The sequence below is a fragment of the Neodiprion virginianus genome, chromosome 6 (genome assembly GCF_021901495.1).
Source record: "Neodiprion virginianus isolate iyNeoVirg1 chromosome 6, iyNeoVirg1.1, whole genome shotgun sequence".
NCBI classification, from domain to species: domain Eukaryota; kingdom Metazoa; phylum Arthropoda; class Insecta; order Hymenoptera; family Diprionidae; genus Neodiprion; species Neodiprion virginianus.
Window position 1 is genome coordinate 17,555,064 of NC_060882.1, and position 16,534 is coordinate 17,571,597.

The window sequence follows — 16,534 nt, forward strand, 5'->3', positions numbered from 1 at the left end:
CAATTGCATGAAATTTTTTAAACAAAACCAAAAATGGTGAGAGTCAGACGTTTGTCGGGTTCACATGCAATTCTTCATATACATATTTACTTATACATGCTCAGTTACTTTTAGCCCTCATGCAAAAACACGATAAATATTTATTTTTAACTGACTGGAACATACGTAATGTGTCTAAAAAGGATATTTTCTCAATTTAATGTATCGTATTAATGACACGAAAATTTTATAATATTCGAGTGATCAGTACTATTTCAGAATTAAAGTTTCCTATGATGATAAATGCAATTGTAATGTCAAATAGAATATTGAAAGCTGATGTGTTCTCAATGCTACTTTAAATCATATCTATACTGTTATAGACTACACATACTACAACTTTGTGAAGATAATTACAGTAGTTTAGAAATGATTAAAAGACCAAAAAAAAAAAAAAACAACTCAGTCTGAAAACAGGCGGATACCGTGATTCAAAAAGTATTAGGACTATGATTCAGCTGCAGCACAATTTTAGCACATGCAGTGAAAATAATAGTATACATCGTATATACTGTGATTCTTCGTTTCATAATTTTTGTTTCACTAACACAAGTGTAGCAATAGAAAAATATTTGATATTTTAATACCGAGTAAAATACTTTCTGAATATGGGAGAAAATCTGACTTTATTTCATAGTTTTGACATTTTTGCTAGGTAATTGGATTTAAAACAATCCTAAATGATAGTATTACGTGCTTGCTTCTGAGATATGTTTTTTTACACTACACAAATTGCTGCCAAGCATTGGAGACCTTTCAAAATAACATGTCGTGTCATTAATGAAAAAAGGGCCTAAGTCACAAGTTTACGCCCTTTTGCAATTCTTAAAGGCAAAATTGCGCATACATTTCTTTTTTGTTCATCATTCGACAAAGAAGGCTTTGAAAAGGAAAAAAATCAAAACAAATAATAAAAAAATTACGAAAGGGCTGAAACGCCGGAGATACACCCCTAGTTATTCAAAAACATTTAATGAATTAATGACAACAGGCCGTAACTGCCACAAATATTTACGACTTTCTGGCATTAAATTGTTGGAAAAAATCATGCTGACTAAGGCCAAAAGGGCGTACTCACTAAAACTTAAACTTGGGTCTTCAATCAGTATCAACATATTCTGCTTACGAAAATAAAAATAACGAACAATTATTTATTAAAGTGACAACATTTTGGTCTCAGGATAGTCGAATCTATTGCAGGTAATTTTTCCCATTGATTTTTATCCAGCATGAACCGACCATCACCCTATAAGTTGGCGTCATCGACATCTATAAATATAATAGCAATAATATGGCCATAAGAGCAAGTAAAAATACGCGATGAGCTGCAGATCTGACTTGGCACACTTCACGCACCTCGCTTCGCAGCGGGAAAAATCAAAATGGGTTTTGACGGAAACCACGGAAACGAATAATAAATACACCGTTTTGATTTATATGTAAAATTGTAATTACACGGTGCTCAATTACAACTTAAAAAAAAACAAAAGAGACATCAAATTTTCAATATAATATTTTTTATTTATGATAATAATGATAATAATAATAATCACAACAACAAGAACAAGTTATTATTAGTGTTACTGTTATTGCTATTAGTATTATTATTACTATCAATAATATCATATTACTAGGACTAACATTAACATTATGATCATTATTAAATATATTTGGCGTATCGGCCAAAAATATTTATATATACATATATTTTTTTTTTTGAATACGCCTTTTTGGCATCAGTCCGAAATTTCGTTAATGACACAAGGGCGTATCGAAGGCGATCACACCCTGTTGCCTTTTAATTTTTGGCTTAAAAGATAACAGCGATATTCTCCGTTTTCCTATTAATCGGCGAACAAAAAATATACGCTCTTTTGCCATTTAAATTACACTTTTCTTCGCTTAGGCCTTTTTTCCATTGGTCACGCGATATATGCTACAGTTGACAGATACATTCTATTGCATTCACACATTAGAAATATAACTTACCAGATGCAGGACCACACATACGCTAGCATATTGTAGTGAATATAACTAGAAGTTATGAAAAACAAATGTAGGACTAGAAAACGCAAGGGATCTTGTTGAATTTTCGATCCATTTTGTGGTGTTCCAGGGGCTTGAGGAAACGTTCCGTATTTGTAAAAATTCTCCAAAAGTGCCTCTTTTTCCACCCATCTATCATAGAGCCATTTTGTGAGTAATTCCGGCTCTTTTGGTACCTGAGATAAAAAATTATTGTCGTCTTTGAACTCGTTTTAATACGATGAACCACTGGGAAAAAGCAGAAACCTTACAGACTTAGATGACTCCATATTCATTAAGGTTCATGAATAGTACATTTTTAAGAATTGAAAAAATATTTTATGAAGATTATATTTCGTACAGTTTCAACACTGGAATTAGGATATTAAATTTTTGAATGCCGCTACGTGGAAAATTCTTTTCTAGAAAAATTTTCATTTTACGAAATACGTACATCATTTTCACTGATATTTTATTACCTGCGAACTGGGATATACTCTGTAAAAGAGTACCGTATCACAAGGTGGTCTGGAACCAGTCACAATTGTTGGTAGATCTATTGGTTTACCCTGAGGATAAGCTATGGTTATATCCAAGACCCAACTTAGTTCTGGTTTAGCTACAGTCATATCTGAAATATTATGAATTTTCTTAATTTTTCCAATCGATATATGGATCCCTGGAGACAAAAGAGGAATCACTAGCTAATTCAGATTTAGATGATGAAAAGTAAAAAATTTTATACTTGATCTGTTGTTTAGCTGGTGATCAATAGAATTGTTGTTTTGTGTAGGACCAACGACATTGTATATCGTTTGCATAGCTCCAACTCTTGGCAACGTCACATATTCCAAAATCGGCAGATTATTTTTCTTTGCATATCTTTGTGATGTCTCACGCCTTTTACGTAAAAAACCTCCTTCAGGGAACAAAACCATCCATTTCCTGCCAGGCGGTATGTAAGAAGTCCTCAAGTGCTTCTCCAATTGTTGCAAACTTTCTCCTCGCTTGTCGCGACCCTGTGATTCAAGGTTTATTAAAATGGTAACCATGTTTGATTGAAATTAGATATAAACAATACCACCAACATTATATAAATCTTAAAATTTATAGTATGGTACGCCATTGAAATTATTTGTCGAACCCGTATTTGATAAACAAATACTTAGGATTATGTAACAATGGCTTTTCATCTCAAACATAAAATCTGTGGCGGAGATAAACAAAGTCATATTAGACTGGAATCCAAGCTCAAACAAAAATTTGTAAAAAAATGAACACTGTTTAGTCACATGCATAAGCTTTTCTATCTTTCATATGTTATTACTTGGAACACTGAACGTTGTAAGACATTTTACCACAATCAGGAGAGTAAAGTCAGGATACTATCAATAAAATTGATGGATTCTTAATGATTCAATTCGTGGCAACAGACCTTGAAAATTTTTAGGATAATTGAGTACTTCATACCAAGATATCAAAACATGTGCCTCTGACTCAGTTAGTATCGGACTATTTATCTAACGGTTTTAAAGCAAAATACTTTTCCCCAAATGTATTTATTTATAATAATGTAGTATTCACACTAGACACGGACGATCGAGAACGTTTGTCCTTGAATGAAGGTTTTTTTTATTTTCAAGTTACATTTATCATACTGCGAAGAGCTACATACTTAACAGTTATGAGCCGCAAATATGTACTGTCCTTGAACAATAACACTGATTTTTAATTTCAATTGGAAGATGAGCAACATGGATTTTTGAGAGGCATACACGCATGTGACCATGATACATATCAAGCATTTTAAACAATTATCTGATCTATTTGACAACATGTCAGGTTGTGTTTTATTTTATACAAGTAATGTTTTGTTTTTTTTAATCAATTGAAATAACTGCTGTAATAGATCTGAAATAAATCACAAATGAAATTGTCACAACACACAATATTCAAAGCATGAGCAATTTCTGAATAAAATTTGAAAATTTAAATCTTAACATACTTGCATAACCGTTACTATAATTTGCTTAAAACTTCCATTAAGCATACTGTATAATTCGGAGTGTGCAACAGCTTACCGAAACGATAAAAAAATCTTGATGTAAAATGGAAACGATGCCAAAATTAGTGAACTTGAATATCCTGTCCATAATCCACATGAGATTTGGCAGCACATTTGGCTTTGCGTTGAAAGTTGTCATCAGTATAGGAACATCCCCGGTACTTTGGTGATTTGCAATGACTAATGTTCTGTCACTTGTGATCCTCTGTATGTCATCACCATGTTCAATTACTGTCAAAGATTAATTGGTCAAATGAGATATAAGATCCGCACATGTATAGAACCGAATTCAGGTTCAAGCTCACCATGCAATTGCAGTATTCACGTTCAATAAAATTTACATGTATCACATATCTATATACATCCAGTTGTCAAACTTTGGAAGTGAAGCTATCCTTGAAATTAAATAGTTCGAAAAGAATGTAGCAACTTTTTTCTATACCAAGTAATTATTATTAAACGAAATTCCATGCCTGATTGTAATAAGTTGTTACATAGTTACTGTTTTCAAAGTCTAAACAAGAACGTAGCAGCTATATATTCTTTATATTTTACTGCATCTACATGTATTTATAATGAATAATGGCCACATCTTATCACACGAATTTTCTACACATCCATCTTATTTGAATATTATATTCATATTCATAATCTCCGTACTGAATCTAGGAGATCCTAAACTCAAAAATAAAATGCATCGTTAAAGGGATGTCTATGAGCGATTCACAGCGCCGTGGTGACATTTGTGTATACTCATTTGTAAGCGTCATAAGAACATTCTTTTTCTTTACAAACAATAATATATTTCAAGCATTCACACATTCTTTTACATTTTCATGCCTAAAACAGATAATTTAATGATTGAATTGCAGTATTCTACTCATTTTTAGTTTAACACTTTCAGTCACGCAGTTCAGGTTTTCTGGCACAGAAGTTCAATTATACATCTCTGATATAATTTTGATATATAATGCGAATCTGATGTCAAAAATTTAATAAAGCTAAAAACAACCCTCAAGATGGGGTGAAAACGGGGTGAACCATCATGACAGTACAAGTTATTTTAAGTTGTTATAAGATTTATATGAATATTTATTTTGAAACAGTACAATTTTAGGCCGAGAATAGGTGAACCCCCAATACCATCTATATGCACCCCTAATGAGGGTGAAAACTATCCTTAAGAATTGAATTTTGTAAATCTAATGACCATTCAAAGATCTGTTGGTCAACCAATGAATTTCAAGCATTTTTAGTATACGTTTATCATCAAATTTCTCCGCTAACGAATTACATTGACGAAGACGCGTTTTTTTTTTTGTACACATTTATTTAAAACAATGATTAATAATTATGGATTCACAAAAAATCCTAATCATTCCAAAATATAAGTATTTTTTATAGTTGAAAATGCAAAAAATATTCGGAATTTTGCATGAAGTATAAAAAAAAATTACAAACAAAATAAAAATAAAAGAAAAAACGGTACCACTATAGAGGCTTCTGTCACCGAAATGGTTAAAAAATGTAATCAATTGGCCTACTTTCAGTTGAAGAAAGAATATTCAGAAGAATTCACATAACATTAATGGAATTGAAATATGAATTGTAATGCAAATACATCATCAAAGTGGCAATAAAATCGAAATTGAAATTCCCCGACTTTTTTGTGTTAAAGTTTTCGAGAAAGTTCAGAACTATAATTCTTGTTTTACATTTGACAACAAAATAATGCGATAAAATTTGATGTATTAATATTTCACGTATTGAGAACAGTTGTGCATTCGTCAATGCACTATAATCTCTTGCATTATAATCTCAAATAAGAAAAGAAATTCAGTTATAAGTCTGACTTTGAAACACTGACAACGAATATGAAATTATCATTTAAAAGCAAGTAAACAAAGCAGAGTACAATTTCAATCACGGCCTGAATTCTTTAAATATCAGCATCCAACAATTGGTGCAAGTTATTCGAAATACATTATTGTCATAATTAGTGTTTGGACAATCATACATGATTTATCCTATCATTAAAAATATAAGTAAATAGCATATAAAACATATGTATATAATTAGATTATTCGTATGAATATGGTAGAATATTTACTGTCATAACCGGCTGACCAAGTCCATGTTGAGACCATCGCCAGCAGCCAATGGAAAAAAAGCCCTTCTATCCGCCAATAAACTTGGGGCTGGTATAATTTTATTGGGAATAGTAACATCATCCATACAACATACGTTGGTATGCAGTAGGCGTTGTTTAGTATAACAAAACTGGTACGCACAATGCATTTTACCAAATGTACTGCATTGTTAAATAATCTGAAACAAATAATAAGAGCTTATTTAACTCAATTTGACGCAACGTCTACCAAGGTTGGCACTCAAAATTCTTATGCTTTGCACATCACTTTTAAGAAAAACTTTGCGTAATAATTCGACGATCATTGTTATATAGCTTGACACCAAGATGTGCTATGATTTGTTAAAGTAGAATCAAGTATTGGTCAGTTTTCACAGCAGTTTTTATTTTAATTTGCTGAGTACACCAGATTTAAAACCATGCAAAACTTTGGATTCCAATTTTTCGCAGTTCTTTAGTTATTTTATAGTTTAGAAACAGGTGCTAAATCCAAACAAAAATTTATGATTTTGCTTCTGCCGTAGGGTTTGATGACTGGATGTCATAATCCAGTAGTTGAAAAATAATTGGATTAGAATTAGCAGTTTTTCATATGTAAGATAGCATGAATGAAAAAGGGGATGTTTAAATTTTCCTCTTCTCAAGATACAAAATCCTGTACGTATAATATCCACTTGTGCAATTACATTATTAAATGTATATAACGCATGTAATAGAACGTTTTAAATATTAATAGACATATTCAGACCAAGCAGAGCAATGTATCTACTCGATGAATGTATATTCCTGTAGTGCATAGTCAGCAACTGCACAAGTACAATTAATTAGCAATTGATTGTATTTTCTATATTTAAAATTACTCATTGGCCATTTTAGTCGGACTATAAACTTTGCGCAATCAAATGGGTTTAATCTTATTACACATTAATCCCTCTCGCAAAGCTCTGAAATAAATTTCATCTCCAGAGCTTGAGGGCATAACTCATGCACGCAGAATAACGGCAGCATATTATTTCTTTGAAAAGTATGATTGTTTTGTTGACATAATGTCGAATCAGCTCTAAATTAAGAATAATCCTGTTTAGATTGTACAACAGTTCCCAAAATTGAACGGGGTAATGTGAGATTGTATAAACCCTCGAGGAATAAAGAAGTACGAAACGGAGAAGAAAAGAAAATCGTGCGAATTCTCGAAAATTGATACTTTTTTATCAGTACAAGATCTCACGTTCCTAAAAGCGGATGGTTAATTTAGAGAAAATACGATACGGGAGAATCGGTCACGTTACGCGAAAGCGTAGAAAAATGAGTGGAATGAATAATAATGAAACGTAGATGTTTGCAGATGCAACGAAATAAGGATTTAAAGCATTATATACGTATTATTTTCGTTAGTCATCGTCGCGGCACGTTGCCGTCGAGCGAAGTCCGGTTGTTCAACATAACCTGTGAAGTTAACATGAAATAGATTTCAGCTGGACATACGTTGCTAATAAACGGATGATTTGCTCACCTAATAGCAGTTGAGCTCTCGCGGCCGGACATGTTCGTGGAAATTATTTTAATTAACACTGGCACGTTTCTTATTGTCCATAACGTTTCCTCATTCGGGAATTATATAATGAGCAATCATCGTCACCTCAGGAAAAATACTAAATTAGAGTATCTGTGTTGCCGTCGCGGTGTTTACACACAATTACTTTATAATAAAATGATACCTCGTCACGATTTACAAATCACTATTATTACTACCATACAATTTACATTTTTTTTTCTTCGTTTTTTTTAATGTAATATAATTACAATATTTAATTATTAGCTAACCGCACCGACATAAGGTTCGACGTTATCGGCTCATAATTCACTGAAAGATTACTGTCACTCCACGCATAATACATCTTTCACGCTTTTGCCCTACGCTCAACAGCGCTTCGGCCCAAGAGCGGAAACAATACAACTAAAATGGCGACGGAGAACTGGACCTGTCGCGTTAAATGGCAGCTGCCGTTTAAATTGCAGATTCCGTGGCAGATTTATGTTTCTATGCATCTGTTTTGTGTAGGAATATACCAAAGAATCGTCTATTTCCAAGGCCACGTTCTCGTTTGGCAATACCTGTACCGCTCCCACATTGTTCAGATGCAAAGAATTTCGACAACAAAAAAACGACTATAATGCTCCCCTCAAGGAATACAACCAATCAGAATCAATCTGATCGCGTCACGCAGGCAGCAATACGCAGGGGAAGTCAGAATTCGAGTGATTATTTCTCCAAATTACGAACGATGAAATAAGTTCTTTTCAAGGTTTTTGGAACCATCTGTGACAAGGAATATTATACTTCACCTATATATCTTCCTCTGTCGTTTTTAATACTTCGTAGTGATACTTTTCTTGGAATTGTTTAATAGATTGCTTAAATTTTTAGGGAATTTCAACAAAAAATGAGACCTCCTTAACTGCGAATGTTATACAATTGCTTTATTTATTCAAAAAATTCTTTATGAAGTACGAGCGGAATTTGATTATGGTCACAGCCCTACCTGCGAGAAATTAATTGATTATATATACGTCATGATTACACGCCGGCGTCTGACGTATCGGTAAAAATCAACAACGAGGTCACTGCAAAAGGCAGCTTGTAGACTCTGAGAAAACGACTCTGACGTATTATCTGTCGAAAGTCAATCATACGTATGTACATATAATACATACAGCCAGATGTATCTATAGCTACATCATACATACCTATACATGACGGTATGGCCTTCAAATGGGTGTATAACACAATTCTTTGCACGTATTATACTTCATACAATATATCTCAAATTTTACTCACGTTCGTACAATATGTCAGCTACTATATCGTTGCATTCGAGTGGTCGCGATGCAGAGAAGCCAAAAGCGTTGACTTATATTCTTCAGTCAACGTATGACTGAAGAACGAAAAGTAATGCAACATTATAAATTTAAGCACTACTACGAACGTTTTCAGAATCTGCTAAACTACGAGAAATTAGTAAACATTAAACTGCAATGACTGTTTATACTTCGGCCGCATTTCTTCGAGTAAGGTTTTATCGGCTTCAGTACACCTATACATTGATTCATTCTAAATAAAGATGTGTTGGATTTCGTTAAAAAAAAGAATGCTTTTACAGGTGAGCCGGTGAAATCTCAGTGAAAATCAGTGCTGCAAGCAACGCTGCAAGGTTGACGTGAGCAACGGAGCATTCTTAGAACTGGTCTTGTCTGAGATTTTAAATTTGATACCTCTAACGAAACGTCGTATACGTATAACTCGCCGTAAACGCCAATAGGTTTAACGCGAGTATTTTTCCGTGTTCTGTATTTAAATTACTGTTTACAGCAGTGATCTCGGCCTATCGCAACAATTCGAATTAACGCGGTTTGACAATGCGCCTAATTTTACTTTCGTCTTTTGTCCACGCTTTTGTCCATCCGCTGCCGCCGAGAATTTCATTCGTAAATCCAACTCCATCTTTTGTGTCATTGGCGGGACAATGATGAAAAAAAGTAATGAATTCATTTGCAAGAGCTCTGATTGGCGGTAGGGAGAATGTCATTTACCGCGTGTGGGAAATCAAGATGAACGAGATGAAAGAGAAATTAATACCTCTGCAATTATACGTGCATACATACCTACGATAATTTTCTTTACTCGACAGCTTCCAATCAAATCAGTAAAAATATTGTTACGGCCGTAGCAATTACATGTTTTGAGTGACGTATTATACCATGTGATGACCTTGCAATTCTGTCGTCTGCACTCTGCGAAAACCTGGCGAGAGTAGATCTTATGCAATTCGGCACCGGCGGTTGTGTGACAATAAGAATATTGTAACGGCCGTCAGTTATTTTCTCGCCGATTTCAAATATTTAAAAAACAAAATGGCATTAAACTTATTGAGGTTCCGCCCAGTGGTCGGCGGTGGACAGCATTTCATGAAAATCGCCGGTGTCGTTAATATCAGAATGGCTGAATTTTGTCGGGGTCCATGTAACCTTTCAAAGGTAGGATCTTTCGGTATTGTGTTAGAAAATATTTTCCATCGTGCATTTAATTATAAATAAGTATATTTATCTAAACATTCGGTGCTTCAGCTTAATCAAATGACTTATTGCAGCATCACCAGTTACTGTCACATTACTTTTACATAACCACACCAATGTAATTCTTATTGGAATTGACTACGTACCCGAAATTGTACAATTCCAATAATTTACCAGAAAGAAGAAGAAAAATTATCAATTATGTTATGTTTCGGATAATAAATATGGATGTGTACTGATTTCACCTAAAAATTTATACTCTGTCATTATTTTGATAAAATAAAGACCGGTTCAATTTTTTGTTATCTTTTGTAATGTGCGCTAAGGCTTTGTTCAAGTTATGTTCTTTGCAGGTCAAAAACTTATACACAAAAGGTAGCAAACAAAAAAATTGTCATCAATTTTTGTTCTAGACGTACAGTATCGCTGACAAATTTAACTCAGCATCCATATTTTCGTAAACATGAATATTATCATACGTAATATATAATTTTCTATAACATTAGAGGTATTCATAAATAATCTTACTCCCATACCAAAGTTGGACAATGTATTGTCGATGTCTTTGCACGACAACAATTTGCAGCGGTTTTATCAACACCAAGATTTTTCATAAACATATCTGAGACTAATATAATCAACATTTAATCGTGAATTTATCTTTTGAAAATTTCAGAGTTAACACGTGTTTACCGTTCATTGAAACTATACTGACAATGAGTCAACGACCCGTGTACTGATTATCATAGAATTTGTTTTTTGTGCACTATAATTGAGCAATGCTTATGAATGTTTATCAAATGACGACTTCAGAATAAATTCATTGCAACACTGATGTGGAAATAGGAACGTAAGGCCATATTAAATAATTAGTAGTCTATAAAGGAAAACATTGCTGAATTCAAAATTCGCTGTATAACACACCTTCTTATTGTAACTGAATATATAGTATTTAAAACATTATTTGAATTAGGTTTATTCATTAATCTATATGAATTTTTTTGGCAACTATTTCACATTCAAGGATTGGCACTAGTCCTAACGGGATGTAGCTATTAAGAAAGATGTTCAAGGATTTGGAATTCTTTGTAATCTTATTAGGCAAAGCACAAAAAATGTGAACCCATCTGAAAACATATGGATATCCGATACAAAAATAGTGTAGCATAGCTTTAAACAATTATTCGTACCCATCTTTTGTACAATAGCAAAATGGAACATCGCAAACCGGCAGAAGTTGTCTCTTTCCAAGTTTTTTGTGCAACCGAAATCTTGAGATAACCTTTAGTCATGAGTAAAATTGAATGGGTCAATTGTATTTGAACAATAATCAGAAAGTCAGGAATTGTATATTTTAAATAGCTGTATTTTGGGAAGTCCATTTGAGAAATCAAGTATTGACTCATTAATTCCACGTTATCTATGAAAATTAAAAAAAGCAGCTGCACCAAGGTCGTTACTACACTTTCGCTCATATATCAGTTGGATGTTTGCAATAGTTAGTTGACTTGTACAAAACGTGAAGGCCAGGCAGCTCTCCAGCAGCCAGTCTAATTGTACCAATCATAGGACCAGCATCTCATTATACGTGTCAGAGGTTTCCCTTATCAGTATTGCACAATGGTTGGTTAACTCGTTTGGTAACTAAATTAACCATCACAATATTGCAGTTATTTTTTCATGATGCTTAATTTAAATTCCCAAAGCGCTCATACATTGTCCTGGTATTGCTAAGAAATTTCTATGTATTTCATAACCTGATATTTGTATACTAATTTACTCTAAATTTATTATTCTACGATCTAAAGCCATAAGCATTCGTTCCGCATGATCATATTACACATTTCTGGCGACTATTGAAGCAATTACTATTTATACTAATGGTCGGTGAACGATTCTTGTTTCAGGAATCTAACAAGGGTTACAGGATAGAAAGAGACACTTTTGGAGAGCTCAAAGTTCCAAATGATAAATATTACGGTGCCCAAACCCTCAGATCGGTACTCAACTTCCCCATTGGAGATAGTTCGGAGCGTATGCCTGTGAGTATAATATAATTACACCTAGTATGTTTGAAAGCCCGCTAAATTTAGTAATAGTATATTTGTTAAACTAATTATTAAGTGCAGCATTGAAGTTCATCTGGCTAGTTTAACAAAATGATGCAGTAAATAAAACTTCATTTCTCTTGAAATTGGAAATCTAAATTGCAAATTATTTAATAAGTATGGCATTTTAACTGCTCTGACCTTTTGAATGTCGGCTGTTTCTGTTGCCATCATAATTTCTTTGCATATATTGGTATTAAAGCAACAGAAAAAGACGTGCCTTGTTCAATTTTAGTTTAGTATACAGGGTCAATCTTTTCTGGGGTCAAATAAGAGAGGAGCTTCAACCGGCTGAGGCTCCGTTTCCTATAATTGACATTCGTTAGTGTCACAATAATAGTCTGAGATTGTGCAAGTGCGCGTAGACCGTATTTTGGATACGTTCAATACATGTGGATGTAAACAGATTTGAAGTATAGGGTCCTCAGATAATAATCACACCCGATTATCACGACGTGAACAAGTATGAACAAAAGCAAGTAGATCCTCAGCTAGCTATATCTGCGCTCTCATCCGACTGCCTAGAACATTAAACCTGTACAAGTATGGATAAATCGAAAATAGACTATTACGATATGTAACATTCAAATGATGTTAGTTAAGCATGACAAAATTTTTATATTCCATTTGAAGTAGTGGGATGATATTCATAGATTTTCATACTGAAATGTAAGAAATAAGTGCCTAAAATTTTAATTACTTATGTTATTTTTCAGTACGCAGTTATCTGTGCTATGGGAATATTGAAAAAAGCGGCAGCAGAAGTAAATAAAGAGTATGGACTTGATCCGAAAATTGCAGATGCTATCAGCAAAGCAGCTGATGAAGTGATCAGTGGAAAGTTATATCATGATCATTTTCCTCTGGTCATTTGGCAGACAGGTTCTGGTACTCAAACCAATATGAATACCAACGAGGTAATTTGGCTTTATTACGAAAATGCAACTATTTTTCTATGGTTTCATCTGTTTTTGCACAATGTAAAGTTAGTATTATAGCTTCATGTCTGTACCGCATAGAGCCGAATATCAGAATATTGATCGTATGATTAATACGATAAAAGCTGATGAATGTTATCGTTAGGCACAATAATGGAGTTGTTCAATAATTTTGTACTCAAAGTGAAAACTTATTTGTCATTTAATTTCAGGTGATTGCTAATCGAGCAATTGAAATGCTAGGAGGAGAACTTGGATCAAAGAAACCAGTTCACCCTAACGATCATGTGAACAAGTCGCAGAGTTCTAACGACACATTTCCCACTGCGATGCACATTGCCGTTGCTTTAGAGATTAACAAAATATTGTTGCCTGGTCTCAAAGAACTTCATGCTGCACTCAAATCCAAATCTGACGAGTACAAAGATATTATCAAAATTGGTCGTACCCACACTCAAGATGCAGTACCATTAACTTTGGGCCAAGAATTTTCAGGTAATAGCACAAATCAAGAACATAAACTGTGTGAAATGGGCGGGAAATTATTTGATATTCCAAAACTGTGTCTTATTTCACGCAATTTCGTTGGTTGAATATAAAACTGAATTATTCCGAAATATTATCTATCAAGTTTCAGAGAGTTTTCATGTACAACTATAAATATTTGAAGAGTTTTGTCGATTACTCTTATATAACTGTGTTTGTGAATGATATTCTTGCATCTAACAGTGAATCACTAACACAGAGGCTTTTGATATGTATACAACAGACAATTTTATTTATTCATACATTTACGTATTCATGGTTATATGAAACGATGGAAAATATTACCGATTAATTTTTATTAACTTAATTTTTTTTAGCTTATGCACAACAGATTGAATTTGGAATTCAAAGAGTACAAGATACATTACCAAGATTATACATGCTGGCTCTTGGAGGCACGGCAGTTGGTACTGGATTAAATACTTACAAAGGCTTCGCGGAAAAATCGGCTGCAAAAATTGCAAGCCTTACAGGATTACCTTTTGTAACAGCGCCAAACAAGTTCGAAGCTTTAGCCTGTCATGATGCTATAGTTGAAGTACATGGAGCATTGAATACAGTTGCCGTATCTATCATGAAGGTCAGCACTAAATAACTTGAAAAATTTTGTCTTCCAATGCACGGCATTTATTGTTTAATTTCATAATTTCTGTAAGAACCTCTAAGGTATTTGTTGAAATAAATTTGGCCTTTTTTCCTTTAACTACAGATACAGCTGACTTGGTTGCCTAGGTATTTTTAATGACAACACCTTTAATTCGATTTTCAGATAGCTAACGATCTGCGATTCCTTGGTAGCGGACCACGCTGTGGCCTGGGTGAGCTCTCGCTTCCAGAAAATGAGCCTGGTAGTTCGATAATGCCTGGAAAAGTGAATCCCACGCAGTGCGAAGCGATTACAATGGTCTGTGCCCAAGTTATGGGTAATCACGTTACTACATCAATTGGCGGAAGTAATGGACACTTCGAATTGAATGTTTTTAAACCTGTAATGGTGGCTAATACGTTGAGATCTGCTAGACTTCTGGGAGACGCTGCATCAGTATTTACGAAGAATTGCGTACAAGGCATTGTTGCTAACAGAGAAAACATCAAAAAAATTATGAACGAGAGTTTGATGCTGGTTACTGCTTTGAACCACCATATCGGTTATGATAAGGTAAGGAGTATTCTAAATAGTTTTGAATGTTTGGTGAAATAGAGATTGATCAAACTAGTAAAGGTTTTTTTTTCAATCACTTGTTCATTCCATACATGGAGTAACTTCAAAATAATATCTCTCGTCACTTTTTTAGGCTGCCGCAATTGCTAAACAAGCTCATAAGGAGAATTTGACTCTAAAGGAATCTGCGTTGAAAAATGGTTTGACTGCGGAGCAATTTGATGCTTGGGTCAGGCCTGAAGAAATGCTTGGACCGAAAGAAGCAAAATAATTCTCAATCCAAGACTGTTTTAATTTGAATCAGGAATAGTTGTAATATTTTGGCAAAACTTTTGTAATCATTAACCATCTGTTTAATACCTTATTTATATAAATAGTGTACATTTTGATAAATAGTAACATACTTATACTTAGTACTGCACTATTGCAGTTGTTACGTGCTAACAAAAACCCCAAGAATCGGCTGGATCGTGTTACATGCGTTTGTATATTTGTTTGTAATCAACTACGTCTGTTTTAAAATACCGGAGAATATAAAAAACTTACTCTCATTAATTAAATTGGCAAATGTTTTTTTTAATTTGACGAACAAATGAGAGGTGATGAACTGATTACATTTTGTTTAGGAAATAATCCTTCTTTTCTTTCCCAACTTTACCCCAGAAGTTTGGCATGATAATGAATCACCACGGGCGTTACACGAGTTCTAAAGAATGGGATTGGATGATACTAGTTGGTCAAGCTGTACATCACTTCAAACCTGATAGTTTACGAAATCTCTAGTAGTATATGTAGAATAAAACTGAAATAATGTTAATTACAGTATCAAATATCACAGTAAACATAAATTGGAAGAGAAAACCTTTTGTCTTTCGTTGATGTAAATCAAGGTGTCACTTCACAGTCATGGTGATTATCATGTTTAGCATTTATGCTCGCTATTTACAGCAATATCAACAAAAGTGGAAGAAGCTCCGACTTATGGATCTGCCAGAAGTGGGATTGCTTTCAATGGGTTTTATCGTCGTTACTGGTTAGGTGATATCATTATAATGACGATGCAGCAGCGAACTGTAAGCATGATCAATCACGAATTACAAATTTTATAACATATAATTATAAATTTTTTAATCTATGCGCAATTGCTAATAAGTTCCAGATAGATAATTTTCTTTGAAAATAAATTTTTTACGTTTAGAATTTCTATGTAGATGCAATGACAAATTAGAGTGAACATTTGCACTCAGTATTCTACTCTGTACAGTTTATGTTTACTCACAGTGTATGAATATAGAGTGACTATCATTGAGTATTATATCCTTATTCTGACAAGACATTTTGCAATATTAAACGTCCACGATATGCTAAAAATAGAATTTTATATCAATGTGCGAGATACATCATGTAAAGAACATTATCTGCAAAAAA

The 16,534-nt window shown here is 33.6% G+C and overlaps 3 protein-coding genes across 9 annotated transcripts in view; 2 read left to right on the forward strand and 1 right to left on the reverse strand.

The window, feature by feature from the left end:
* The window catches only part of LOC124307408 (fasciculation and elongation protein zeta-2-like), a 396,278-nt gene that overhangs the window by 64,831 nt on the left and 314,913 nt on the right, over positions 1-16,534 (forward strand). The window lies entirely within an intron of this gene.
* LOC124307358 (acyl-CoA:lysophosphatidylglycerol acyltransferase 1-like) lies at positions 1,759-8,192 on the reverse strand. 2 transcript variants are annotated; one of them, XM_046768965.1, is made up of 6 exons: positions 7,792-8,192; positions 6,240-6,457; positions 4,146-4,360; positions 2,810-3,083; positions 2,544-2,695; positions 1,759-2,261 (listed from the first exon to the last, which is right to left on the reverse strand). In XM_046768965.1, the coding sequence occupies exons 1-6, from the start codon at positions 7,821-7,823 to the stop codon at positions 2,025-2,027; spliced, it is 1,128 nt and encodes a 375-aa protein (XP_046624921.1). In that variant the 5' UTR covers positions 7,824-8,192; the 3' UTR covers positions 1,759-2,024. The 2 variants fall into 2 exon arrangements, with proteins under 2 accessions (XP_046624921.1, XP_046624922.1); XM_046768966.1 differs by lacking the exon at positions 7,792-8,192 and adding an exon at positions 7,658-7,692.
* On the forward strand, positions 10,029-15,666 carry LOC124307346 (fumarate hydratase, mitochondrial-like). Of its 2 annotated transcripts, none has more exons than XM_046768919.1 (7): positions 10,029-10,313; positions 12,260-12,394; positions 13,177-13,377; positions 13,611-13,893; positions 14,262-14,524; positions 14,714-15,103; positions 15,240-15,666. In XM_046768919.1, exons 1-7 carry the CDS (start codon positions 10,191-10,193, stop codon positions 15,375-15,377), a joined length of 1,533 nt encoding a protein of 510 aa, XP_046624875.1. In that variant the 5' UTR covers positions 10,029-10,190; the 3' UTR covers positions 15,378-15,666. The 2 variants fall into 2 exon arrangements, with proteins under 2 accessions (XP_046624875.1, XP_046624876.1); XM_046768920.1 differs by lacking the exon at positions 10,029-10,313 and adding an exon at positions 11,851-11,975.